Source organism: Colobus angolensis, unplaced genomic scaffold (assembly GCF_000951035.1).
Source record: "Colobus angolensis palliatus isolate OR3802 unplaced genomic scaffold, Cang.pa_1.0 Scaffold101, whole genome shotgun sequence".
NCBI lineage: Eukaryota > Metazoa > Chordata > Mammalia > Primates > Cercopithecidae > Colobus > Colobus angolensis.
In genome coordinates, this window is record NW_012111031.1 from 3,736,766 (window position 1) to 3,764,617 (window position 27,852).

The window sequence follows — 27,852 nt, forward strand, 5'->3', positions numbered from 1 at the left end:
AACAGACAGCAAGAACTGATTACTGAATATCAGGCATTAAAATTATCAGACACCAATTATAAGACAGCTATATTTATTGTTTGAAAAAATTAAAATGAACTTGAAGATAATCTGCAGGGATTAGAGAAGATTTGAAAAGATCCAAATGAGCAATATGATTATCAAATGAAAATTCAGTGGACAAATTTTGTAGCAGTTTGAACACAGCAAATTAGTAAAATTAGTAAACTGGAAGATAGATCAGAAGTCATTATTCAGAATATAGCACAAAGAGACAACATGCTGGAAAATACAGATGAAATGAGTACATACTGTATGATTCCATTTATTTAAATTTCAAAAACAGGAAAATCTAAAAATTTACATGCAAGATGCATACATGAGGGCCTTTCAGGGGGTGATTATAAGGTTATATTTCTTAAGTAGTAGTGCATGACTGTACATACATGTTTTATGAACTTTTCTGTGTATTATGCTATGTAATAAATAATAACAAAGATTTTTAAAAATCAACTTGGTGTTTATTTTAAAGATAAGGAAATTAAGACCCAGGGGAGTTAAGTGGCCTTATAATCTTTTGACTTCATTCTAATGTTTTTGCTATTACTCCCAGCAGCCTTTTCTCTGCTATTTATTAAAAACTTATTTTCCAGTTATTATAACTGTGTGCATTTAAGTTTCACCTTGTTGCTTTGAGGTAGAATGCAGTTTATAGTTTCCAAATAGATTCTTTTGTAGAATGACTTTGGTGGGATGGGGAAGTTGATTAGTTTTTTGCACCTGAATTTTTAGATTTCATTTGTGGAAGCTGTGCTACATATATTTTTGTATAATGAAGTAGATGTCATAAAAGCTGGTTGTCTTTCTTTTTATTTTCAGAAGGAGAAGTCTTTACCTGGGGTCATAATGCTTATAGCCAGCTGGGCAATGGGACAACTAATCACGGTTTAGTGCCCTGTCAAATCTCTACTAATTTGTCAAACAAACAAGTCATTGAAGTTGCCTGTGGGTCTTACCATTCTTTGGTGCTAACATCTGATGGAGAGGTGAGAATAGTCAGCATAAAGCTCATTGATTTTTTTCAATAAGATTATGTAGACTTCTATAGTAGTCCTGGAAATACAATCATTTGATTAAAATAACCTCCCTCAAATTCAGCCTTATTTTTGGTAGCAATTCACAGTCAGGGTATTGATGTTGTGACATTTATCTGTACGTAGTAAGGTCTTCCATAATTGCAAAATTTAAAAGGAGGTGTTGTTCCTTCTCTGTTGCTGTAGTAAAGAGGTTATTTGCAATAAGAAAAATCCCCAAATGCTGGAAAAGATGGCTAGGGCAAAGTAGATACTTTTGTGTTACGTGTTATTTAATAGTAATTATTATTGTTCATATAGATAACACCAATAACCTAATTTTATAAAATCATGTACATTGTGTAAGAATGAATTTTGTAAACACTTCTCTGCCTGTGTTGTAAGGATTTATAGATCTGAAGCACTTTGAGAGGGAAGACTCGGTGCCACAAGTACATGTCAGTGTCCAGCTGAGACACTTTATAAATTAATGTGTTTCATTTACTCATCTTTCATTTAAACAGGTATTTGCCTGGGGTTATAATAACTCTGGGCAGGTAGGATCTGGATCAACAGTTAATCAGCCAATCCCTCGAAGAGTCACTGGCTGCCTGCAGAATAAAGTAGTTGTGACCATAGCATGTGGGCAGATGTGCTGCATGGCGGTAGTGGACACGGGGGAGGTAAGGAAATTATTTTACATCTTGCTTAAAAACCTTGTTTGCCACATCAGTCTCATTCTAGTATGGTATGTCCCACATAACAGACAACTTGCTGGCTGTTTATCTTTTGAGAGGATTGAGGGTGTCATTTTCTCTCAGGTCTATGTCTGGGGTTACAATGGAAATGGGCAGCTCGGACTTGGCAGCAGTGGCAACCAGCCAACCCCTTGCAGACTGGCAGCTTTGCAAGGCATCCGTGTCCAGCGGGTACGTCCACTGTCAGTTTGTGTGCGTGTATTTTTAAGTCTTCACTGGGAAAGATACCAATATATTAAAAACATAGATTTCTTGGCAGGCTGAAAAGTTTAGCTGCTTGGATGTCTTCATTAAAATAAAGGTTAAATCTCTTTTTCCTTGAATTAAATTGCAGCTGTTCAGAAAATTTCTGTTCCAGGGCACTGTCACATACCTTTTGGAATATAAATTGTTATAAACTTTCATGAGGAAGCTTTGGCAGGGTGTACAAGAGCCTTAAAAGCCTTTATATCCTGGCTGGGCACGGTGGCTCAAGCCTGTAATCCCAGCACTTTGGGAGGCCGAGACGGGTGGATCACGAGGTCAGGAGATCGAGACCATCCTGGCTAACACGGTGAAACCCTGTCTCTACTAAAAAATACAAAAAATTAGCCGGGCGAGGTGGCGGTCGCCTGTAGTCCCAGCTGCTCGGGAGGCTGAGGCAGGAGAATGGCGTGAACCCGGGAGGCGGAGCTTGCAGTGAGCTGAGATCCGGCCACAGCACTCCAGCCTGGGCAGCAGAGCGAGACTCCGTCTCAAAAAAAAAAAAAAAAAGCCTTTATATCCTTTGACCTGTAGTTCTACTCCTAGGGAATTTCCCTGAGGAACCAACAATTCCTGTAACTCTCTTACAGAATTAGTTCAGAAGATATATATATATATATGTATATATAACTTTAATAAAAAACAATAGGTGTAACAGAGTTTACTAATCAAATCATAAGTTAACGATTAGATAAATTATGTCAAGTGTATATGCTGGAGATGATGTATACAAAGAATTTTTAATGATACGGGAAACTGCTGTGTGTAATGTCTAATAAAATGAAGCAAGATACAGAACTGCTTATACAATATGGTCAGTAAAAAAAATGCTGTAGGTACATATCTCTGTGTGTATATAGAAATAGAAAAAAAAGCCTCTGATCTTCAGAGAACTTTTATATTTATATTTTTCTATACTTTTCAAATTGAACCTGGTTTACTTTTATAATCAAAAAAGAAAATAATTATTTAAAAAATACAAGTGTCGTTTCTGACATTCCACTCATACCCCTTGATTTCTGTGAGCATTAAAGCTCCAGTGAACCGGGGCAGGTGCTCACGCCGGGGGACTCATGGCAGTCTTACTGCAGTTCTGGCCCACATGTTCTGGAAGGATGTTGGTTACCTTAATGCTTGCCTCTACGGGTAGGCTGCCTCTTTCTTTTTTTCATTTTTGTTTCTTAACCTACTTTGCGGAAGCAGTGAAATAATTACTTCTGTTTGCAGTCCTGAGTGGATTTTTTTCCTTCCAGGTCGCCTGTGGCTACGCACACACATTAGTATTAACAGATGAAGGCCAAGTGTATGCTTGGGGCGCCAATTCTTATGGGCAGTTGGGCACTGGCAATAAAAGCAACCAGTCCTATCCTACTCCCGTCACTGTGGAAAAGGACAGGTAACATGGCCATTTTCACAGTCCCCACACTGGTCTTTGGTGATTGTGGTTAAACAGGACTTAGACATAGAGCGAATGGTGGGGAATGTACTGCTAGTGTTATAATATTATTTAATAAGAGTATTTATTCCTTTATAAAAATTGGCTTTGGAATTGTTGGGGAGGTTGACTGTATGTTAAATATGCTATTTTCACTTACCCATGTTTCCTCTATACCTCCAACAGCTATTCTAAGCAAACTGCAATGACTAAACTTGCAACAGCTACTCTGTTACTCTTCTCCCTTACAAATCACACTTTTGCCCTCCTCCTTTCCCTGTTTTACATTCTTAAGGTGATGTCGATAACATTCGAGGTCGCTCTTCCCTGCTTAGGAAAAGGTACCTTGCATGGGGTATAAAGCTGGTCACTCAGCTACATAGAAAATTTGCCAGTTGAAAAGGATAGGGTTATTTCATCACTTTTAACTCCTAAGCTGTCACTATGAGGAAGAGTAAAATGGTTAGGAAATTAAGATTTAGTTTTGTGCACTTGTTTGCAAGGTTGTGTTATGTAATTAGCACATCCAGAAACAGTTTCCATGTTATTCTGATATTTTTGAAAGTTTTTGGAATTTCTCAAGCATGGTTAGATCACTGCCTTTTCGCTTTTCATTTCTTAACAGTAGTATAGAGCAAAAACATTTCATTATCTTTTCTTTTAAACCAGGATTGCAGTCGTCATAGAAATGAATGCTGCTATTTTTACTGCATATATCTTTATTACATTTGATTTTAAAAGAAATATATAGACAAACAGATTAGCTCGCACTTATATGCAGTTCTTTTCTAATTTTCTGTTGGAATACTTAACAATGAAAATGAGGAACGAAATTGCCATTTTTCAGCTGCCTCAATTTTCATTTGAGTATTGTGAACTTGGCTGACTTTCTGTAACCTATGTTTTAAAAGTTTTATTTAACCAATTTAACATAGGTTATTTTAATAGGTTAAATAAAACTTTTTTCGTCAAAAACCTTAAATTTTAAGACCCCTGGCCCCTTCAGAATAGGGGGTGGAGGGACAATAATGGAGGCAGGAGGTGGTTCAGGCAGATGCCTGCGACTATTCATTCACACATCTTGTAAGGTAGCTTAGAGCTCCTCAGAAGAGAAGGGACAGTCCTGAGGCTTTGAATAACCACAAAAGTACCTCGGTTGATAGGGACACTTAATATTTAAACTGAAAAAACAGAGTTAAAGGATCAAATAAAGATGGCATGGAAATAAAAACGATGGATTTGTATGGCCTGTTTTTTTTTTTTTTTTTTTTTTTGAGTCACAGTCTCCCTGTTCTCCAGGGTAGAGTACAGTGGTGCAATCACGGTTCATGTAGTCTTGACTTCCCAAGCTCAGGCGATCCTCCCACCTCAGCCTCCGGAGTAGCTGGGACTATAGGAGTGTGCCACTATGCCTAGCTAATTTTTTTGTGTGTTTTTTTGTAGGGCCAGGGTTTTGCCACGTTGCCCAGGCTGGTAGCTCCTGGGCTCAAGCAATCCTCTTGCCTTGGCCTCCCAAAGTGCTGAGATTACAGATGTGAGCCACCGGCCCATTACTTTTTATGGTGCTCCCACACTTACCCAAAACTTTAGCACATCCGTCCCTGGTCTCACAGAGTCTGCCATCATTGCCCACCAGTGACTTGCTGCATTGCACTGTTGGTCCCTGATCCAGAATGATCGCCCAAGGCCTCTGACTCACGTTCTCACTGGGGCAGATGGATTGTGGGGCATCAAGGTGGGAGAAAGACAAAGCAGCAGAGAAGCAGGTAATGGGAATGGAAGCTGTGTGAGTGCCAAGTTGCTTAACTGGATGTTGGGAGTTATCTATTGCATTTCTGCCTTTCTTAAACTGCAGTTATTTTTGAATTATAATTTGGCTATAAAAATCATGGATGGGCTAGGCACTCACGCCTGTAATCCCAGCACTTTGGGAGGCCGAGGTGGACGGATCACCTGAGGTCAGGAGTTTTAGACCAGCCTGGCCAACATGGTAAAACCCTGTCTGTACTAAAAATACAAAAATTTGTTGGGCGTGGTAGTGCATACCTGTAATCCCAGCTGCTTGGGAGTTTGAGGCACGAGAATCCCTTGACCGTGGAAAGCGGAGGTTGCAGTGAGATCATGACACTGCACTCTAGCCCGGGCAGTAGAGTGAGACTCTGTCTCAAAAAAAAAAAAAAAAAAAAAATGATGGATGAATGTTTTAAACGAGATGTTCCTGATTTTCTCAGTTTTCTGTACTTGGATTTCAACTGGTGATTTCTGAACTTGCACAATTTCAACCAGGCACTCAATCACAGGCGTATTGCAAGGGAGGGGTTTATAGGTCTGTGCTGGGACTTGTTCTGCACTTCTCCACCCTTTCCAGGAATGGAAGGTCAAGTAGATGTCGTAACTTATCCCTCAGGAACCTGGGAGCCTTATTTCTGACTCTTCTGGGGCCCATTACAGGAAAGCCTGACTAATTAGGAACTGGATTGAGTATGGGGTGGGGTGGGGTTCAGTGCTTAGTTATCTGTTCACAGAAGTGGGAAGGAGAAATCTGTCTACATTGTTTTCTTTGCTGAAACAACCATCCAAGGAAATCTTTTAAAATCTTTCCCAGAAAAAGATTTTATTTATGATGGAGAATACTGATTATTTGTCAGCAATTTATGTTTACATAAAAATACATTTAATGATTAAAATGATTGCCTTCTCCTAATCCAGTCATTCCCAATCTTTCTGAAGTTTCAGTACCTTGGCCACAGATTGACCAATGTTTGTATCTTTGTTCTTAACGTTTTCTAACAGCATATTTTAAACTAAACTGATGTAAAGCTATCTTTTCCTTGAATTTCTGAGAATTCTTCGACTTCTGAGGTAGTTGGTGTAATACTTGGGCTCTTACAAGACCAGGATTGGGAATCCCTGCTGTGGATCTGTCATCTTTGCCGTTTCTTCTCCAATATTCTTATCCCTCACAGATGACCTTTCACCCCTCCTCGAGGTTTTCTGGTTTCTATTCTTTCTCACTCTCTGCTTTTCTAGTACTTCATATCCAATAAGCTCAGTGGTTGTAGTGGATCATTCCCTTGAGGTGACACAAAACCTGTTTATTATCAACATGTAGTGATTTTTTTTTCCCATTAAGATTGGCTACGAAATAAAGTGTGAAATATGCCAGACATCCTGACAGTAAAGGTTAGCTCAGTTGCTAGTCATTGTCTGTTGCACGTCTGACTGGAAAATTGGAATGTCAGCATTTGCTGCTTGGTATGAGTCCAGTTTAAAAACCGATGATGACTTAGGCAATGGCAGGGTTCCTTAGCAGTTGCTTGGATCACAAGCCTAGACCTGAATGTATCCTCTAAACTTTCTCCACTCTCATTCCTGTAGCAGCTACTGCAGCCAACCAAATCCGCGCCCCACCCCTGACTTCCCACGTGGAGCCCGGTGTACCAGGTATACGTCACAAGGCCATGCCCGGGGTCAGGCAGCATCATGTGGCCTTCCCCGACCCACCCTTTGGCTCTGTCTGTCCCAGCCCTTCTCTAGAAAGTAGTGTCCCACTTCAGGTCACCAGCTGCTCTAGGGGCAGAGGCTGCGCCCTTTCATGGACGCTAATAACAAATAACAAATATCTCAGAAGGGAACATAGGAACCGCATTATTTGGCTTTTCTGATGCTGGGCAGATCAGTGAAGGATGCTGTTGTGCTCCAGTCACTGACATTTTTCATAGAACGTTACCCCAGAGTACACAAAAATGATTCCAAAAAATGTAGGAGTCTTTGCCTAGTAAGTCACTGCAGCAGTGCTGAAATCTGAAGAAAGGAAGAGCAGTTCATGAATGCTTATCTCCACGTTATTCATTGGGCTGTCCTAACCTCCCCTGCTCCCAGAGAATACCAGATGGCTTTACAATTGAGGTGGTTCCAACGCAGAAGGCCCTTTTTCCTTTTATTAATTGCTCAGTTATCTGAACATTGGCCCCCACACCTGCCACCTGGCCAGCGCGGCTTCTGCCTCCCTCAGCACTGCCAGGTGGGGGTTTTCTTAGACTCATCCTCTGGACCACCTTCAACTCCTCTCCCTCCGTCTGCATTAACATCCAGGCCACCCTCATTAGTCCTTGGCAACCTAGCTTGGGTTGGCCTCCCCAGCCAGCCTTCCAGACTGTTCTTTCTCTCCCTTGCAGCCTGTCTTGCACACCACTGTGACCAGGTCTGTCTTTCTGAGAATACCATTTCCTCACATCATGGCCCTGTTTACAAAGCTGTTTCCCATTGGCCTATCACATCAGATCAAATCAGAGCTGTTCGGCTCTGGATCGAAGCCGACGCCACTGTTCCTGGCAAGCCTCGTTGCCCTCCGATCCCGGCCTTGGCCTCCGTCCCTGTCAGGCCTCGCACGATGCTGCTCTCTGGCACCCTGCTGTCTCCAGCTCTGCCTGCACGTTGCTCCTGCATTTCTCTCCACCTCATAAGACTCTTATTCCACGGCTCTGGCCAGTCCAAAGCACACACGGCCCAGTTAGCTCCCTTTTACTTGAAATACTCCCTGAGGAGCCCCTAGGTGTTTTTCTTGACTCACCAGAGACTTGTGGTCAGGGCCACACTGATGTCATTTGGGAATTATTTGCAAAGTCACAGCTCTGGACTTCTCTCTCCAGCTCAATCATGAGTTTCTCAGCTAAATCACAGACCCACAGTTCCTGCTGCAGCTGGTAAACACTTGCAGTCACGGAAGGAAGCCTTTTTCGGTTCTCAGCTCTGCCAAGGAACTTATTTCATGTACACGAAACCACAAACTGTGAGAGGATTGCTGCTTGTATCCTGTTCCCCCTCATCTTTTTTTTCTTTAAAAAGATGGTAAAGCTGATTACAAGAATTTAGGTAACATGGCCCTAGAACTACACTCTGACTCTGAGCCCTGTGTTCTGCCCACAGCACCAGGCCACGAAGACGTACCAGGTCGCTACCCTCACATTTGCTTGTAACTTAGGAGGCTTGCTAATAAAATCGATGGTAACAGTGGATGTACTTCTCTTTTAATACGTTTATTCTATTTCCTTCTCCCATTTTCTTTATTTGTTGAAAAGAATGTGCTGATTGAGAAGCCAATATTATTAACCATTTTCCCCATCTGTCACGGTTCTTTTGCACAGCACTGGATTAGGCCGGGGGACTGGCCTAACTCTGCAAATATCCGGAAAAAGATTCTCCTAGGGAAAGTCTTACTAATCTGAGTTGATCACTAGAAATACATGGTCTCTACCTAAAGGACGCTTTGTCACTTAAAATGCCGAGTAGTTGTCATAATGTAAAGAAACCTCCATTGTCATGCAACCATTTGCACCCAGACATTGTGCCTGGTTGGCACTTAACATTTTATCATTTGATTCTTACACCAGCCCTCCAATGTGATGAAACCAAGGCTCCTAGGTGCTAAGTGACATTCCCCTAGTCATGCAGCCTAGTGGTAAAGCGGAGATTCAAATCTAGTTTTTGTTTTCCTTTGAGCTGGAGCTGCAATTAAAAAAAAAAAAGAGAAAGAAAGAAAGAAAAAACAAACCTAGTTTTGTTTGACTCCAGATCCTGAGCTCTCCACTGTGGGCCATCGTAGCCTCTTTTCCTCTTTTCTAGTATTTGTGTGTGGTTTTCAAGGGCTAAGAACGATCCTCTAATAAGTCAGTGAAATTGCCACACTTGAGAACAGCATGTCTCAGCCTCTGAGGCGAGCCGGCACAAGCTCCAGGTTCTGTGATGACACCTCCCTCCTGGTTTGGGGGCAGCTGCCTAAAGGAGGCAGCGTGGGATCATCCTCACCCTTCAGGTGCTAGTCCGTGTCAGTGGGGCCGTACACAACTCTCCTTTGCTCTGTGTTGTTGAGTCTTCCTCGGTTAGTAAAGTGACCCACAGATTATTTTCAGTAAGACACCATGCTATGTGCTTAGAGAGAATTAAGCCAGTGATTAGGCCTGCCAGAAACTGATCATCTCGCTGAACAGGTGAAACGGATGCATAAAGAGTAACAGGGCCAGGCTGGAGTGGTGTGGACAGGAAGTGCTGCAGGAGCTCAGGTGAGCGGGAGACCTCAAACTTGCGTTTGAACTGAACTTACAAGATGGGTAGGGTTTGTAAGGCAGAGAGAAAGAACATTCTTGAACAACCATGGATGAAGACATCGAAGGGCAATGAGAAAGCCCGTTTGTTGAAGCAGGGTGTGTGCACAAAAGTGACTTGAGAGATGGCTGTTCAGAAGTGATGCCAAATCATGGATGGGGTTATGTCTTGTGTCAGGATTTTATCTGAGGGAAGCCGCTGCCCGTGTGAAAGTTCTGATGAGAACAGTGTTCCAGGAGGATGGTTAATCTGCCAGCACCGTGTGAGTTAGGGCAGAAGGGAGAGTCTAAGGCAAGGGAGACCTGGGAGGCTGTTACAGGGGCCAGATGCAGGGTGTGCCTGACCCTCCAGTGATGGCTGAGGGGAGACATTACAAAGCATCTTTGTTATTTAACTGGATATTCTAAAGAAAATGGTAAATACGGAGGGAGAAGTCAAAGATGACCCTGAAGTTCTGAGCCTAAGTCTGAGGATGCAGGTACCATTGTCTGCTGTAGCAAAATCAAGATGGGGACTTCCCCTGGGTTAAAAGAGTTTACCCTTTTCCTTTAATCTGTATGGTGGCTTATTCTGATAGAAAAGAAATTACTTCCAGATCAACAAAATGTTTTTCCATTAAGAAGTGTTCTGAGGCCGGGTACAATGGCTCACACCTGTAATCCCAGCACTTTGGGAGGCCAAGGTGGGCGGATCACTTGAGCTCAGGAGTTCAAGACCAACCTGGGCAGCATGGCAAAACCTGGTCTCTACAAAAATTAGTCAGATGTGGTGACTTGCACCTGTAGTCCCAATTACTACGGAGGCTGAGGTAGGAGAATCGCTTGAGCCTGGGAGGCAGAGATTGCAGTGAGCCAAGATCCAAGATTGTGCCACTGCACTCTAGCCTGGGTGACAGGACAAGACTCCTCTGTCTCAAAAAAAAAAAAAAAATGTTCCAAGAACTACCTCCTGATCAATCATGAACTTAGAGCAGTAGGGTGTATCACATGGTGATCCTAGAAAACTGCCCTCCTGGGTTCCAGGTCATACAGTCCAGTGTGGTAGAACTACTGAATTTACTGTGTGCAATAGGAGTTGGAATAGCGTGCTAGAAATCGGTGAAGTCTTCATTAAAATATTTATTGACCCTCAGTCCAGATGACCCAAATCTTTATTATTTTCTTCAGTAAGTAATGTTTTAGGGGAAAAAATTTAAACCACCCTTCTTTGGTGGGGGGACCACTACTCTCTTAGGTTATACTTGAATTTCAAAATAGGATGGTGCATATTTTTATAGGCCTACTGGCTAGAAGTGGTACAAACAGATCTTCATGAGTTATAAGTGCCATTGAAATGTGGCTTAAATGTGAATAACAGTTTGGTGCCTGATAATTTAGGAGATGAGGTATATGAGTCATGTGGTAGTTTTTTTTTTTTTTTTTTTCTTTTCCTGACCCTTTTTTGTAATTTTATGATGTCCCACATCAGTTAAACCTGAGTGGGGGAGGATACAACTTGTTTCTGCCCCTGGTCACTGTGCTTATGTGGTGTGTATTTGTGAATTTAGGATTATCGAGATTGCAGCCTGTCACTCCACACACACGTCTGCAGCCAAGACGCAGGGTGGACACGTGTACATGTGGGGCCAGTGTCGGGGTCAGTCCGTGATCCTCCCACACCTCACCCACTTCTCCTGCACCGACGACGTGTTTGCCTGCTTTGCCACTCCCGCCGTCTCGTGGCGCCTTCTCTCCGTGGGTGAGCTAGTCACTGTCCATTTGGGGGATGGCCCGAAAATCTGGGAAAGAACTCAGGGCTTTACTTTGATAATGAGGATTTTGTTAGGTGCACTCTCATAATTTATTTCTCTCTGATGGGTTTCTGCAAAAGGGAACTAATTTTATTTTCTTCAAAGCATCAGAAACCAACACTAGTACTAAACTAAAAGTAATTTTATTTGACTGCTTTTTTTTTTTCTTTAAGAGAGAAAGATGGGTCTTGCTCTGTTGCCCAGGCTGGAGAGCAGTGGTGCAATTGTAGCTCACTGTACCCTTGAGCGCCTGGACTCAAGCAATCCTTTTGCCTTAGCCTGTTGAGTAGCTGGGACTATAGGTACCCACTACCACGCCTGGCTAATTTAAAGAAACTTTCTGTGGAGGTGGGGTCTCGCTGTGTCACCCAGGCTGATCTTAAACCGTGAGCCTCAATCCATCTTTCTGTCTCCACCGCCACCAAAGTGTTGGGATCACAGGTGTGAGCCATTGTGCCCTGCCCTTATTTGACTGCTTTTTGATTTTACCGAGAAACTGTGTCTTTTACTTTTAGCTAGCATATTTACTCAAATGTTTAAAATTTCATTCAAAATTAGTGATGTGGCTTGGGACCTTTTCTTATTATTTTGCCAGATTTATAAGCTGATGTGTGTGAGATTCTTATCCTTAATGATTACAGAGATGCATATCTGTCTTCAGGGGAAAAAACCCATTGCTCAGTTGCTCAGTTATTTTGAGGAATTCGTATTTTCATGAGCATCAGTAGAGCAGTGCCGTACCCTGGCCTGCATGTTCATTATGTCTGTAGCTAAATCTGGAAGCATTTGCATTATTCTCCTAGAACCCGATGACCACCTCACAGTGGCTGAGTCACTGAAGAGGGAATTTGACAACCCGGACACCGCAGACCTGAAGTTTCTGGTTGATGGAAAGTACATTTATGCACATAAAGTCCTTCTCAAGATTCGGTAAGGAATCATTTATTTTCAGAATTGAGAAAAATAATTCATTCAACAATTGTATTCTGAGTGTCCAACTCTATTAGGCACCTCAGTAATAAAGAAAAAATGTAAGGCTGTTTTTGTTCTTACAAGCATACACTGGAACGGGGGGAAATATACGTGAAACAAGAAATAACGCAGGTTGTGTGTGGTTCAGGGAATCAGGACCATAGGCGCTCCTTAGGCCTGAAAAGTGGGGTGGTCACCTTGGCAGCAGGGAGCAGCCAGTGCACGCTGCAAATGTGTCCTGTGCTCTGAACACCGTATTGATACTTGGACGTCCATCAGTCACCCTCTCTGCCTGGGAATCAAACTCGGCTCATAATAATCACTTTCTTTAATCACTTGTGGGGTACTTTTAGATGGTTTAAAAAAGAGAAGATCGAGGCCTTTCCGGACCAAAAAGGTCTGTAGTGAGGCTAGCACAGAGATTTTAAAAATCACGTTTGTGAATGTTTGTGAGCAATGAGCTGTGTGCATTTCAAGTGTGCAGTTTGATGGGTGCTGACACATGTCCACGCCTGTGAAACCGCTGCCCCACATCCAGAGAGAGAACATTCCCACCACCCTTGAGAGACCCCTCATGTCCTAGCCCTGGGTGACCGTGGCTCCTTCTGTCACTGTAGGTGAGTTAGCATTTTCTGGAGTGTATTTAGATGGGATGATACAGGATGCATTCGTTTGTGCCTGGCTTCTTTCTCTTACATGATGATTTTGAAATTCTTTACGTTGTTGTGTAACAGATATTTAAATCCTACCGCAGTGAGTCACAAACTCAACACAGCATTTTAGTCTCAAGTTCCTCTTTAGTAAGATCAAGCTATGCAGCGTTTCTTCACTCTCTCTGCATCACATCAACCTGCATGAAGGAAGGGGGGGTGGATTAGTTTGCTGTAACAAAGTACTATAGGCTGGGTGGTTTAAGCAACATAAAGTTCTGGAGGCTAGAAGTTCCAGATCAAAAGTGTCAGCCAGATGGGTTTCTTCTGAGGCTGTGAGTGAGAATCTGTTCCTGCCTCTTTCCTGGCTGCTGGGGGTTTGCTGACGTTCTTTGGCCTTCCTTGGCATGTGGCTGCTTAACTCCAGTCAGCATGTGGCATTCTCCCTTTGTGCATGTCTGTGTCCAAATTTCCCCCCACCTTTTTTTTTTGTTAGACGGCAGAGTCTTGCTCTATTGCCCAGGCTGGAGTGCAATGGCGTGATCTTGGCTCACTGCAACCTCTGCCTCCCAGGTTCAAGTGATTCTTCTCCTGCCTCAGCCTCCTGAGTAGCTGGGATTACAGGCGTGCGCCACCATGCCTGGCTAATGTTTGTATTTTTGGTAGAGATGGGGTTTCACCATATTGGTCAGGCTGGTCTCAAACTCCTGACCTCGTGATCTACCCACTGACCTTCCAAAGTGCTGGTATTACAGGCGTGAGCCACCGCACCCAGCCCAGATTGCCCCTTTTTATAAGGATGCCAGTCACATTGGATTAGGGCCACCCTGGTGACCTTCTTATAACTTGGTTACCTCTTTAAAGGCTCTCTCTCCCAGTAAGATTACATTTTGAGGTATTGGCCATTAGGACTTCAACATAGGAATTTTTAGAGGACATCATTCAACCCATGATGGAGTGAGGAAACAGAATTACTTAGATTTTATAAAAATAAACCCACTGCTTTCTCCAAATGCTGACAGTTATTGTGGTGTGAGAGGGATGCCAGGGAGTCCGGCTCTGTCCCCATTAGCACGGCCATTGGGGCTGCTTCCCGGGCCACCCTTGGCAGCAGGTTTGCATGTACGGCCTTGCCGAATAAATGATTGTTTGAAAATCCAGGCCAGCAAAGAAAGTGAGGAGCCACAGCAGGCACGTGCCAGTGTGCACCTTCGAGAGAAGGACGTGCTCCTCACAGAGGCCGTCTGTCCTGGCCGGGAAGCTAGGACCTGACATGCTGCTTTCTTCCTTCAGATGTGAGCATTTTCGTTCGTCGTTGGAAGATAACGAGGATGATATTGTAGAAATGAGTGAATTTTCATATCCTGTTTACCGGGCCTTCCTGGAATACCTGTACACAGACAGCATCAGCCTTTCTCCTGAGGAGGCAGTAGGTAATTGCCAAAGACTTCCGAAAACTTGGCAGAATGTTGAGGAACTGACAAGGTGGTTTCTATAGAACCTAAAAGAAAGTTGCTGTGAGGGTAATTACAGAAGTATTTCTTTTTGTGTGTGTTGAATCCAAACACATTTCCCTTGTTACTACTTTATGCAAAGGTTGACTGGACAGATAAGAGAGAGAAGGATCAAATCATCACCACTGTGGAGCATTGCAGGCAGCAGCATGGAGGAAGGGACAGAGACTGAGGGCCACGCAGCAGATCCCAGTGTCTCCACCAGCAGGGCCCCGGGAATTCCACTTATTTCAGACTGTGGGCCCGAGTCAATCAAGTCTGTGCCAAGCGGCTTAGGAGGCTGGGAAAGTGGGCATTTCCAGATGGCCATAGCTCAGCTAAAAATTCTGTGGTTTCAGTAGAAAGGAAGAATGGATGTGAGAGAGAGAGAGTATATGTGCGTGTGTGTGTGTGTGTGTGTGTGTGTTGGGGTAGGGGTTGGGAGAGAGGCAGCTAACAGCTTCTGCCACAGGAGAGATGTGATCTGTGTTTAAAACATCAGTTATTATATTGGTTCAGGTGAGAGATGATGGTCTCCTGGGTTGGGGTTGTATAGCAGTGGAAGTGTTGAAAGAGATCAGATTCTAGATAATATTTTTAAGAAGTTGCTGATGGGATTTGTTGATAGATGGGATGAGAGGTGTGAGTTGAGAGAGAAGGATGGCTGCACTGAGGTACTTGGCCTGGGTAACTGCCTTAATGGAAGTCCTATTCACTGAGGTGAGGAAGATGGAGAACAACAGGCTTGCTCTGGACTTTGAAAGTCAAAGGAGTTTGAGCTCCCGTTAGATACCCAAGTGGCAATTTTTTTTTTGAGATGGAGTTTCACTCTTGTTGCCCTGGCTAGAGTGCAATGGCACAATCTTGACTCACCACAACCTCCGCCTCCCGGGTTCAAGTGATTCTCCTGCCTCAGCCTCCTGTGTAGCTGGGATTACAGGCATGTGCCACCATGCCTGGCTAATTTTGTATTTTTAGTAGAGACAGGGTTTCTCCATGTTGGCCAGGCTGATCTCGAACTCCCGACCTCAGATGATTTACCCGCCTTGGCCTCCCAAAGTGCTGGGATTACAGGTGTGAGCCACTGCGCCTGGCCCCAAATGGCAATTTTTTATAGGCCCACCCCTAACATTTGCAGGGCTCTGGCCAAGACTCTAAATGGAGACCTATGTTCCATATGTCTAAAAATTTAAAGTTATATGTCAAGCTAATGAACTTCAGATAAAATATGTCCAATCCTCACTCCTTGAAAAATGTAATTTCATTAAGAACTGAAAGGACAGGTTTCAGTTTTAGTTGGCATTTAGAGTTGCTGGACTCCTTGGAGTTCTGTGCCAGAACCCAGTGGCACAGGCAGGACAGACCCCTCCTCCGGCAGAAGGGTGTGTGGGCACCCTAGCTTGCATTCCACTCTCTATCCACCCCCAACCCAGGTTACCCTTTTGGGCCAGGGGGTCTGCACATTGGTGGTGGGGTCTAAGGGAGGAAATACCCACACATGTGGCCTCAGGGCCAATTATGCAGCAGTCCCAGGTTCCCAGGTACCCCAAGTGTGGTCTAGAAGTGGGCATGTGGCTCCTTGGCCACCCTGTGCTGAGGGTGTGCGTGGAGGAGGTGCAGAGCCGGGGCTTGGGGCAGAGTCCTCTCCTAGGGCAGTGCTGCTTGCAGGTGCGAATCTGAAGCTTGAGGCCAAAAACAATGAAGCCATTCACAACTCTCAAGATTTCAGTGTCCTCCAGTGGGTTATCGGCTTTCCTCTGTAACTTTGATAATATTTGTTATTAAAAAAGCAAGTTTCCAACCGAAGTCTACCACATGTACAAGATTTATCAGCAGATAGACACAAAAACAATTAATATTGTAAAATAGATGAAATCCCAGCTCTCTATTCTTCATACACTCTATTAAGTACCTTGCATGAAAAGTTAGCTTGAGGTGGACATGACAGTATTCTAGTAGCCGGATTCAGCTAACCTTTTGATCCTGGCTACCACTCATTTCACCAATGACAAACTCTGAAATTCTTTATGCTAATTACAAATCCTCTAATGAAGATTCAGAAAAACAAATAGGGTCTTTCAGATGCTAATTGACTGCTTCAATTAGAGTACTTCCTATCATTCCTTGGGGTAGAATAAAATTAATTTGCATATATCACCTCACCCAGTCTACATTGAATTACTTGAAAATAGGTGACAGGTAATATAACAGGACTCACCTGCATATATAGATGATATTTAAAACCCTGGGGCTGGAGTTCTGGGAAGTAAGTGAGAAAAGTATCTGAAAATTTAACCCTGGGGCACTCAAACATTTGGAAGTCAGGAAAAATGATTCAGCCTAGAGAACTGAGGGGCAACTAATTAAAGAGAAGAAAAATGCAAGCAAGTGACAGAGTGCCCTAAGGAGAGCATTATCAATCATATCAAATGCTGTGTAAATGTCAAGTAAGAGGAAACCGGAGAATATGGCACCCTGGAATCCACTGTGACGGCCCCAGGTGTGATTGCAGTAGAGGTGGGGATGGGATTCTGCTTGTAATAGCTTGAGGTCAGAATGGGAGGTGGGAAAATGGAGACAGCAGATACAGACAGCTCTGTCTAGGAGTTTTGCTGTAGGGAGGAGCAGTGGGATAGGGTAACAGGAGGCAGACACATATCCATGAAAGGGTCTCCCCTCCCTTCCCCTCCCCTCCCCTCCCCTCCACTCCACTCTCTTCCCCTCTCTTCACATCCCCTCCCCTCCCTCTTCTTTTCTTCTCTTTTGTTTTCTTTCTTTTCATGGCGGGCACTCTTACAGCATGTGTGTGTGCTCCTGGGAATGGCCCAGGAGAAGCTGACATTGAGATTGCAGGGGAAGGGGTCGTTCAAGGTGCACATGCTTTTTCTTTTTTTCCTAGGAAAAAATTGTTCAAGCTATTCTCCCTGTGCTCCTGTTTTTCAACAGCTAATGATTTGTGTATCGTATTTGCCCAGCTTGGCTGCCATCCTGGGTAGAGCCCCACGCTGAAGTGTAAGTGTCAGTCAGCATCAGTCTACGCAGCGCTTCACTGAGGATTATATCCAAAATGCTGTCAAAATCATCTCTGAGTGGCTGAGTGAGTGAGTGTAAATCAGGATGCTTGAAATCACTCCCCCTAATAAACACCTCTTTCCAACAGGACTGCTAGACTTGGCTACATTTTATAGAGAAAATCGTCTGAAAAAGCTCTGCCAACAAACTATCAAGCAAGGCATCTGCGAGGAGAATGCCATTGCTCTGCTCTCGGCTGCAGTGAAGTATGACGCCCAGGTAAGGAAGCCTGCTTCCAGCAGCTGGCCTCCTGGAGAAACGGAACCGAGGTGCCTGCCTCATACCTTCAACTAAAATAAAGTCTGGGTAGAGGAAAGATTGAATTTTTTTTAAAAAAGAAATAACAAGAGTACTAGACAACGTATAAGTGAGTATTTATATAACGTTGGGGTGGACATCAAAGGCAGAAGCCATAAAGGAAAGGATTTATAGCTCCGATTTAAAAAGATAAGAAACTTTTATCCACGTAAAAATACCATAGAGAAAATTAGAAAGTGGTGAGACACTGGGAAAAATATTTGCAACATATAATGAAGTCTGTTTACCAGAGTGAAAAACAAAAAGAGACTAGGAACAGTTTGGTTGAAAGAAATGGACCAAAGAACAAATGGCTCTATAAACAGACAAAAAACATAAATGAAAACAAGGTATGGCTTTTCACCTGTCAAAGCAGGAATACATCGTTTTGGAGACAATGTATAAGATCAGAATAATGGTGTTCTCCTAAACTACTGATGAGAGTACAAATTGATATGGAGAACAACTTGGTATAATATGTGTTAAGCGCCTTAAATTAAAGACACAATTCTTCAAGGAATTCACTCATAAGTATTTCTCTTGAGGAAGTAATCATGGATTTGGACAAAGACTTAGCTTCAAAGGTGTTTACTGCGGCAGTTTATAATTTTGAAAAATTAGAAAAAGGTTAGTGGAGGCTTGTTTATAAAATGTTAATATCAAGAAATTATGCAGCTATTCAAGATATATCACTAAGTGAAAAACTATTATCCTATTTTTATTTTTTAAAAAGATATAACTGGCCGGGTGCGGTGGCTCAAGCCTGTAATCCCAGCACTTTGGGAGGCCGAGACGGGCACATCACGAGGTCAGGAGATCGAGACCATCCTGGCTAACACGGTGAAACCCCGTCTCTACTAAAAAATACAAAAATCTAGCCGGGCGAGGTGGCGGGCGCCTGTAGTCCCAGCTACTCCGGAGGCTGAGGCAGGAGAATGGAGTAAACCCGGGAGGCGGAGCTTGCAGTGAGCTGAGATCCGGCCACTGCACTCCAGCCCCGGCAACAGAGCGAGACTCCGTCTCAAAAAAAAAAAAAAAAAAAAAAAAAAGATATAACTAGCTGAATAAAAAACTAAAGTCATTATCTACATAGAAAAAAAGACTGAAAACTATGCTTAGTGGTTATCATTGAATGGTGGGATTGTGGATGATTTTTATTTTCTTCTCTTTGCTTATTTTTTTTGAACTTTTACAGTCACCATGTATTGTTATGATAATAAAGAAAGGAAAGAAAACCAATCTTAGAACCAAATCTTTAGGAAACAGGCCATAACATCTTCAAGTCAATTTCCTTTTGGTATAAGGATATCCTCTCCTTTGGTCAAAAAAACAGAGACATTTTAGTAGATGAAAGGTTTTAACTTTTTTTCTGTTTATGTAAATAATACTATGCTTATTAAAGAAAATTTGTAAAAGACAAAAAGTGTGAGGAAGGTAATGACTCATCAACTAGAGAACAGTAGCACTTTCATATAGCAGCTTCTGAGTTTTTGTTTTATGTCACATTATGTATTTGTAAATACTTGAAACCTAGATGTTTTTTCACTTAACATTTAAAAAAAAAATACTACCTCAAAACATTGACATTTAAAAGCACAGTGAATGTTTTATATCAAGGCAATAACATATTGGGGACGTACAACACAGAATGTTTCACGGGCAAACAAAATCCATGCACTTTTCCTAGTCTGTTCTTTAGCGTCACGATGATGAACCATGGTGATGGAGGGCCATCTCAGATGTCAAGATGGCGCCACTTGGTGTTTGCATCTGAATCAGGCTTCATTTTTAATACTTTTTAAAATTAGGTACTTTTTTAAGGTACTTTTTAAGCTACCTTCCAGCTCTCTGTTTTCTAGAAAGTAACCTCTTTGAGGCATGGCAGGGACTTTGTTTTGCTCACAACCGTATCACCAGTGCCTAGGATGGTGTCTGACACATAGTAGGTACTTATTAAATACTCCTTTCGTGGATGTTCAGTTTTGCCTATAGAGATGCACTGTTTTACTACAGCCTGTCTAGCTAATTGTTGTACCCTAAATTAGTATAATAGACTACAAGTAAAATAGACTGTATATATACTTAATGTAAAATACAAGCTTTTGTAAATAAAGAACAGTGCCGTATTTGATTTGCCTAGCTCAAATAAGCAAGAAATGGGCTCTTTCCGCAAATTATTATCCCTCATGCTGGACTTCACTTAGTATATAATTCATATGAGCCAGGGATTATTCTAAGCACAGTTCATATTTCATTTACTCCTCAAAACAACCTTGTAAGACATAGGCATTATTATATTAGATCCAGTTTATAAATGAGAAAACGGAAGCTTGGGGAGATTAAGTAATCTGAGTAAACGAGTAAACTGCAAAACTGGAATACATCCAAGATTGGGCAAATTTTAAAACCGCATGTTTAACTACAATTCTCCATTGTACTCAGTATTTTGAAATCAGGAGTATTTATGCATGGATTCAACAGATATTCACTGAGTGCCTGTTACATGCCCGGCACTGCCCTAGGCACTGGGGTACTGCAAATGAACAAAACAAACCAAAATCTCTGCCCTTGTGGGAATTTCTGGTGAGGGGAGATGGGTGATCAATAAATGACTAGGATATATAGTATGTCAGATGGTGACAAGTGATATGGAAAGAAGTAAGCCAGGGAAGACAGCCTAGGGAATGCCATCCTGAGAGGAAAGTTGAAATTTTAAATACAGTGGTCAGGGAGGCGAGACATCACTGAGCAGGCAACTCAAGCAGAGACCTGAAGGAGGTGTGGGTGGTGTGTTCGGGGAAAAGCAAGCCCAGTGTGGATGGAGCACAGTGGGGAGGGAAGTAGCTGATGAGGTAGGGAGATGGTGCGGTGGAGGTGCACAGTGGCATGTGTGGGAGGAGGCAGGGCCCGCAGAGCCCATAGGCAGGTTTCAGGAATCAGAGTTCCAAGGTGAGTGGCTATCAGAGGGTTTGGAGAGGAGCAGATGTGATCTGATGGGCATTTGAAAGTAATCCTCCTGGCTGCTGTGTTGGGCGGGGGGAGGAGAGAGAGAGAGAGTGAGAGTGAGAGATTGTTTAGGGGAAGGAGAGTACTTAGGAGGCTGTATAATCCAGTAAGTGACGATGGTGGATTGGTCCAAGTTATCACCTGTGGGGATGGTAAAAAGTGGTTAAGATTTTGAATGCATTTTGAAAGTAGAGCCAACAGGATGTACGGATGGATTAGATGTGAGGAAAGAAAAAAGATGACTGAGGAGGTTCTGGGCCTCAGCAGCTCTAAGGATGAAAGTGGCATTTATTGAGCTAGAGAAGATAGGAGCAACATTCTGGGGGAAATATCAGGAATTTGCTTTTGAATATGAGAAGTATGTGATGTCTGCTAGACATCCAAATGGAAATGTCTAATAAGCAAATTGGATAAGCAAGCCTGGAAGTCAGAGAGAAATGTACTGAAGTCAAAGCTATGAGGCAGTGACGTGAGACAGGTTTGAGGATTAAGTCCTGAGCACTCCGTGCTTACAGGAGATAAGGAGACACCAGCAAAGGAGACTGAAGAGGAGTGAGCAGTAACGGAAGAGAGAAACTAGCAGACCGTTTCCTGGAGGCTGGGAAAGAAAGAGAAACAGGAAGGAAGAAGTCGGAACCACACCAGATGCTGCTGGCGGGTCTGCAGGGAGAGCTGAGAACTGACCAGTGGGTTTGCCGATGGGAACGTCTGGGGGGCCTTGGCAAGCAGTTTTAGCGCAGTGAAGCGGGGAGTCTGATCGGAACGTAGAAGTAGAGGAACTGAAGATGGGGAACAGAGGCAGGTTTTCATGGTAATTTTGTTATAAAGATAAAAAGGAAGAGGTTTGGGCGCATTTGAGGTAAAACATCTTTACTTTTTTAAGATGTAGGAAACGGAAGCTTGTCTAATGATACAAATGACTCAGTGAAGGGGAACAAGCCAGTGATGCAGGGGACAGTTGCTAGAGCAGGGCCCCTGAGTAGGTGGAGCAGTGGGATCTAGTGACAGAGCAAGGGCTCTGCTTTCTATAGGGTCTTGGACCGTTGATCCAGAGAAGATTGCATCCATAGGCCTCTCTGTAATAGGCAATGAGACGTGGTGGGGAGAGCTTGTGGAGGTTCTTTTCAAGTGATTCTGGTTCTCAGTGAAACAGGAAGTCATGTCAGCTGAGGATGAGGACGAGAGGGGAGATGCCAGGCTTATGGGGAGAAGTATGGGAGTCCTATAGGAAAATGAGCAAACTAGGAGAGTGTGGTAGGACTTCAGGACAGAACAGAGGGCCCCACTTTGAACATAAAGCCACATGGAGTGGTAGCATTCAAAATAGACTACAATTCTCTAACTGAAAAATAATGGGGGCCTTGTTTTATATGAACAGAATTCCCTTATAACCAGTACCCCCATGCCAATTTATTGAATTCTTAGAATCACAAGCACTCTTTCCAAGTCCTGTCCTTAATTTAATGTTTAGGGGAAAATCCCACTCTAGAATAAAGTAAAGGAGCATGGATCCAAGTGATAACTTTTTAGGGCTTTTTCAGTCTCCCATTAATTAGCAATTTTCCCGCTGCTGTCCAGATCTGTGAGGCATCAAACTGCACCTCCCCCTAACTCAGACACACTCCAATGTGTGTGGTGTAGGTATGAATTTCTCCGTTCCTCTCTGTAGAGTTCAGCCAAAGAGATGATGCATCTCTATCTGGTTTCACTTTGATGTGCTGTAGGCAAAAATGCCATTTCTAAACACTTAAGCAACAGCACATAATTTTAAATGGATCCTTGGCTATTCAGCGTGTGTCAGTGAAGCACATTTTTATGTATAGTATGCTGTGATGACAAGTGGGTGCGTGAATTTTCCCTGTTTATCACTGAGGGCTTACCTGGAACAGAGACACATCATATTGCTTGTGTGGTACCAACAGCCTGCTCGGCTATGTTCAGGCGTGAAATAAGCATTTTCCTAGTATAGTTTCTTTCTTTTCTTAAAAGAAAATGTACCCATCGGTTTATGTGTACATTGGCAAGGCTATCAGCATTGCTATTTTTTCTATTTTTTCCATCTTCAGCATTTGCTATAATTTATATGTCTAAAGAAGAAAAGGCTATCGTGTGTAATGTGCATATGTAATTGCTTAGAAAGTATTTGGGGCTTTTTAAAAAAATTTTTTTTTATTTTTTATAAATTACCTACAATAGCTTGGAGAGGAAAGTTAAAAATTGACTACCGCCTAGCGGCATCTTGTCCTGGGCCAAGTAGCCCAGGGTTTGAGGCAGATCGGAGGTCTCAGCAGCCTGCCCTTACTTCTCCAGGGCCAGAAAGCATCTGGTCAGCCTGATTCTGATTTTCAAGTTATAGTTCTAATCAAGCAAATTATTACAACATTATTCTTTGGCCCAGAGTGCATTACAGTAAGCCAGAAAACACCAATCTGTCGGGTCTCTCTTACCAGAGCCTTAGAAGTCATGATTTCTTTAAAGCATTTTCCCAGTTGAGATTATTGAAGGCATATGTAGTGTGATCAAATCCATTCATCCCATCCTGTGTCGTCTCATAAAGGCAAAACGCAGTGACCTGTTAATGACTTCAGAGCAGCAATTTCCTGGCATTACTGCTTTTTATGGCTTACCTTTTTGTTCCACCAACTCTTTACAGACAGACATACTTAAAGACCCTGATATAAATATAAAATAGGAGTATAGGGCTTTTAACAATTATTGAAAGTGAAATCAACAGTTGCAAATACTGTCACTAGACAAAGTTACCAAAGAATTCACACACTCACTTGCCTATTTCTGGAAAGAAAAAGTGAGATTCTTTACCTAGGTTAGTGCGGAGGAACTTGAATGTTACTCTGTGCTATTTAAATTTTTACAAGCATAGATGATTCATATTTGTTACACTTTTTATGACTATTCTTTAGGTATTACCATACCATCATTTCCTCCACTTGGCTGTCAAATTCTTTTTCCTTGCCTAACGTGTTTTAGCAATTTTCATGCTACGCTGCATTGAATTAGGAAATATAAATTTATTAAATGATCTTTGTTGTTGTTGTTCCTAGGATTTAGAAGAATTCTGCTTCAGGTTTTGCATAAACCATCTGACTGTAGTCACACAAACTTCAGGTTTTGCAGAAATGGATCATGATCTCCTGAAGAACTTTATCAGCAAAGCAAGCAGAGTTGGAGCCTTTAAAAATTGATCCCATCTGCAGGAGAGGAGTTTTTGAGGCTTTCCATTTCCCCTGCAAAAGCCAGAGATGAGTCACTTCTCTTTAATTAATAGTATGTATGATGAGCTACATTTGGCTGAGTACTTGTATCTGTCAAAAGAAGGATGGTGGTGAGTGGTCTTTGTCTGCCTAAATCCAGAGTTTATGTAGAAAGCATTGAATGTTCTGATCAGATGTGACTAAGGTCAAAGAAAAAAAATGGAAATATCTTATTTACCATTTCCTCTTTTGAGTCACTTAAGTTGGACGCCTTTGGTACCCTGGTCTCAGTATATGCTATTCTGGCCCAAATGTTCCATTATTCAGCTAGCTGATACCACATAGATAGCTTGACAAGGAGTGCTGTCCTTACCACATTTTCAGCACTCAGCACAGTGCCTTGCGTATAATAGGCACTCAATGTATTATAAATCTGAGAACAACTTTAGTTGTGGAATACTGGGGGAAGGAATAACGTTCACAAAATAAACTTAAAACAGCCAGTAATTATTGAGGTTCATATTATTCTGGTATATCATTCTGAGAAATTGTGGCTAATTTAAAACATTGTTTAGAATTCACAAAAGGCCTTGGCAATTGAATTGTCAGAGGCCCAAGGGCTAATTTTAATTTTCTTTTTACTTGGTGTCGTTCATTAATTTCTTACATGGGATTTTGGAGTATGAAGTAATATCTTTGAATGAAATTCCTGGGCTGATCTGCCTTACATAATCACGGAAGGTCCTTTGCTTTTCTTTGTGTTAAGAGGGATTTGCCTCTGTAAATGAAAATGACAATGTGCTTTTCTTGTAGTTGACTTTCATGTCAGTATAAAATAGGTCTCTTAACCTGCCACCAGTGTAACTATAAGCACTCACTGAGAAGCTGAGAAGGAACTGATACTTACATTTCATGGACAGCACGGACAAGAATGAGATAAATTTATACTTTTTAGATCAAAACAAATTAACTAACTGCAAAAGAGAAACTGGAATGGAGCATAGTCTCAGATTCTTCTAACGTGTATCTCACAATATCATGTAATGTAAAGAACACCCTTTTGGAATTAGAATTCTTGTTCTGATGCTGAACTATTTGATAATAAAGTGCTTATTTGCAGATAACAGAACAAATATGTTGGGTTTCTTTTTATCCCCAAACAGCAGCAAAATTATAAAATGTCAACCTCATGTATCTTAGATGTGCATAAATCAGTTGGATATATTATACTCTCATAAAGCAGTTACTCAGATAAAGTCTTATAGTGAAAACCACCCTAGAGCACAAATAGCTTATAAACAACCTAATTATTATTCCTGTTATTGCCTTTGTCTGCTCTTTATTGGCAAGGTGACTTTTTTGAAGACTATTTTGTAGAGCGGTTTTAGGTTCACAGCAAAGTTGTGAAGAAAACACAGTTTTCCCTTATGCCTCATGTCCCTACACATGCACAGCCTTCCCTGCTGTCAACACCCCCCACCAGAGTGGTACATTTGTTACACCTCATGAACCTGCTTGGACACATCCTTATCACCCACAGCCCGTAGTTCACATTAGGGTCCATTGTTGGTGGTACACATTCTGTGGATTTGGACAAATGTATGATGACCTGCGTCCATCATTATTGTATCATACAGAGTAGTTTCATTGCCCTAAAAATCCTCCAAGCTCTGATTATTCATCCCTTCCTCCTTTGCCCCTAACTCCTGGCAGCCATGGATCTTTTTACTCTATCCATAGTTTTGCCTTTTCCAGAACGTCGTGTCATTGGAATCATACAGTATATAGCCTTTTTGGATTGGCTTCTTTCATTTAATAATATGCAATTAAGTTTCCACAAGTCTTTTCGTGGCTTGATAGCTCATTTCTTTTTAGTGCTGAATAATACTCCATTGCCTGGATGTACCACAGTTTATCCATTCACCTCCTGAAGGACGTCTTGGTTGCTTCCAAGTTTTGGCAATTATGATTAAAGCTACTATCAACATCTGTGTACAGGTTTTTCTGTGGACATAAGTTTTCAGCTACTTTGGGTAAATACCAAGGAGCATGATTACTGGATTATATGTTAAGAATATGTTTTGTTGTTTGGTTGTTTGTTTGTTTTTTTCTAGAAACTGTCAAAATGGCTGTACCATTTTTCCTGTCCATGAGCAGTGAATGAGAGAGAGTTCTTGTTTTTCCACATCCTCACCAGCATTAGGTGTTGTCAGTGTTCCATTCTAACAAGGTATTCTCATTCTTGTTTTAATTTGCATTTCCCTGATAACATGATGTGGAGTATGTTTTCATGTGCTTATTTGCTATGTGCATATCTTCTTTGATGAGGCGTCTGTTCAGATCGGTAGCCAATTTTTAAATCTTTTTAAAAATTGTTTTGAATTCATTGTATATTTTGGGTAACAGTCCTTTATCAGATATGTCTTTTGCAAATATTTTCTCCCAGTTTGTGGCTTGTCTTTTCATTCTCTTCTTTGGGTCACATTTTGAATCCATTATTTCTGTTATGATTTGGATGTGGTTTGTCGTTTGCCAAAACTCATATTGAAATTTGATCCCCACCATGGTGGTGTTGGGAGGTAGGGCCTACTGGGAAGTCTGTGGGTCCTGGGGGCAGATCCATTGTGAATAGATTAATGCCCTCCAGCAAGAGTGGGTTCTGGTTCTCTTGGGACTGAATTAGTTCCCAAGACTGAGTTGTTATACAAGGGATTTCAGGCTGGGCGCAGTGGCTCACACCTGTAATCCCAGCACTTTGGGAAGCCAAGGCGGGTGAATCACGAGGTCAGGAGTTCAAGACCAGCCTGGCCAACATGGTGAGACCTCGTCTCTATTAAAAATACAAAAAATTGACCAGGCGCGGTGGCTCAAGCCTGTAACCCCAGCACTTTGGGAGGCCGAGGCGGGCAGATCACGAGGTCAGGAGATCGAGACAGTCCTGGCTAACATGGTGAAACCCCATCTCTACTAAAAATACAAAAAATTAGCCGGGTTGCAGGTACCTGTAGCCCCAGCTACTCGGGAGGCTGAGGCAGGAGAATGGCCTGAACCTGGGAGGTGGAGCTTGCAGTGAGACGAGATTGCGCCACTGCACTCCAGCCTGGGCAACAGAGGGAGATTCCGTCTCAAAAAATATATATATATATATATACAAAAATTTAGCCAGGCCTAGTGGCAGGCACCTATAATCCCAGCTATTCGGGAGGCTGAGGCAGGAGAATCACTTGAACTTGGGAGGTGGAGGTTGCAGTGAGCTGAGATTGGCACCACTGCACTCTAGCCCGGTGACAGAATGAGACTCTGTCTTAAAAAAAGGGGATTTCAACGACTTTGGTTTCTCACCACATGATCTCTTTGTGTACGTCTGCCCCACTTTGACTTTCCACCATGACTTGAAGCAGCCCGAGGTCCTCAGCAGATGCAGCTGCCCAATCTTGAAGCTTCCAGTCACCAGAACCATGAGCCAAATACACTCCTCCAATTTACGAATGAACCCAGCCTCAGTTATTCTGTTATAGCAACACTAAATGGACAGAGTTTCTCTTTAACAAATTGCTTAACCATTTTCTTCAGACTTTATCTGGTAGAGGCAAAGAGTCTGAGTGTCTCTAGATCTAAATCAGAATCCTGTTTTTAAAACTATATAGTTTTCAGAGGCGGAGCAAGATGGCCGAATAGGAACAGCTGCAGTCTCCAACTCCCAGCGCGAAGGACACAGAAGACCGGTGATTTCTGCATTTTGAACTG

The 27,852-nt window shown here is 42.4% G+C and overlaps 1 protein-coding gene and 1 pseudogene across 5 annotated transcripts in view; both read left to right on the plus strand.

Annotated features, from left to right (window-relative positions):
- RCBTB2 (regulator of chromosome condensation (RCC1) and BTB (POZ) domain containing protein 2) overlaps positions 1-25,234 on the plus strand; it is a 45,215-nt gene extending 19,981 nt beyond the window's left edge. For 3 of the 4 annotated variants that reach the window (XM_011939621.1, XM_011939613.1, XM_011939626.1), the window contains 9 exons: positions 880-1,046; positions 1,598-1,756; positions 1,895-2,002; positions 3,328-3,470; positions 11,161-11,351; positions 12,207-12,333; positions 14,319-14,458; positions 17,679-17,809; positions 23,956-25,234. In XM_011939621.1, coding sequence (XP_011795011.1) covers positions 880-1,046; positions 1,598-1,756; positions 1,895-2,002; positions 3,328-3,470; positions 11,161-11,351; positions 12,207-12,333; positions 14,319-14,458; positions 17,679-17,809; positions 23,956-24,096 — 1,307 coding nt within the window. In that variant the 3' untranslated portion in view covers positions 24,097-25,234. The remainder of the gene's footprint in view (positions 1-879; positions 1,047-1,597; positions 1,757-1,894; positions 2,003-3,327; positions 3,471-11,160; positions 11,352-12,206; positions 12,334-14,318; positions 14,459-17,678; positions 17,810-23,955) is intronic. The other variant, XM_011939630.1, reaches the window with a different exon arrangement.
- Positions 7,402-9,731, plus strand: LOC105510020 (annotated as a pseudogene). The gene has a single exon (XR_001001510.1). The product of XR_001001510.1 is annotated as an uncharacterized LOC105510020 (transcript).
- Positions 25,235-27,852: the final 2,618 nt, after the last annotated feature.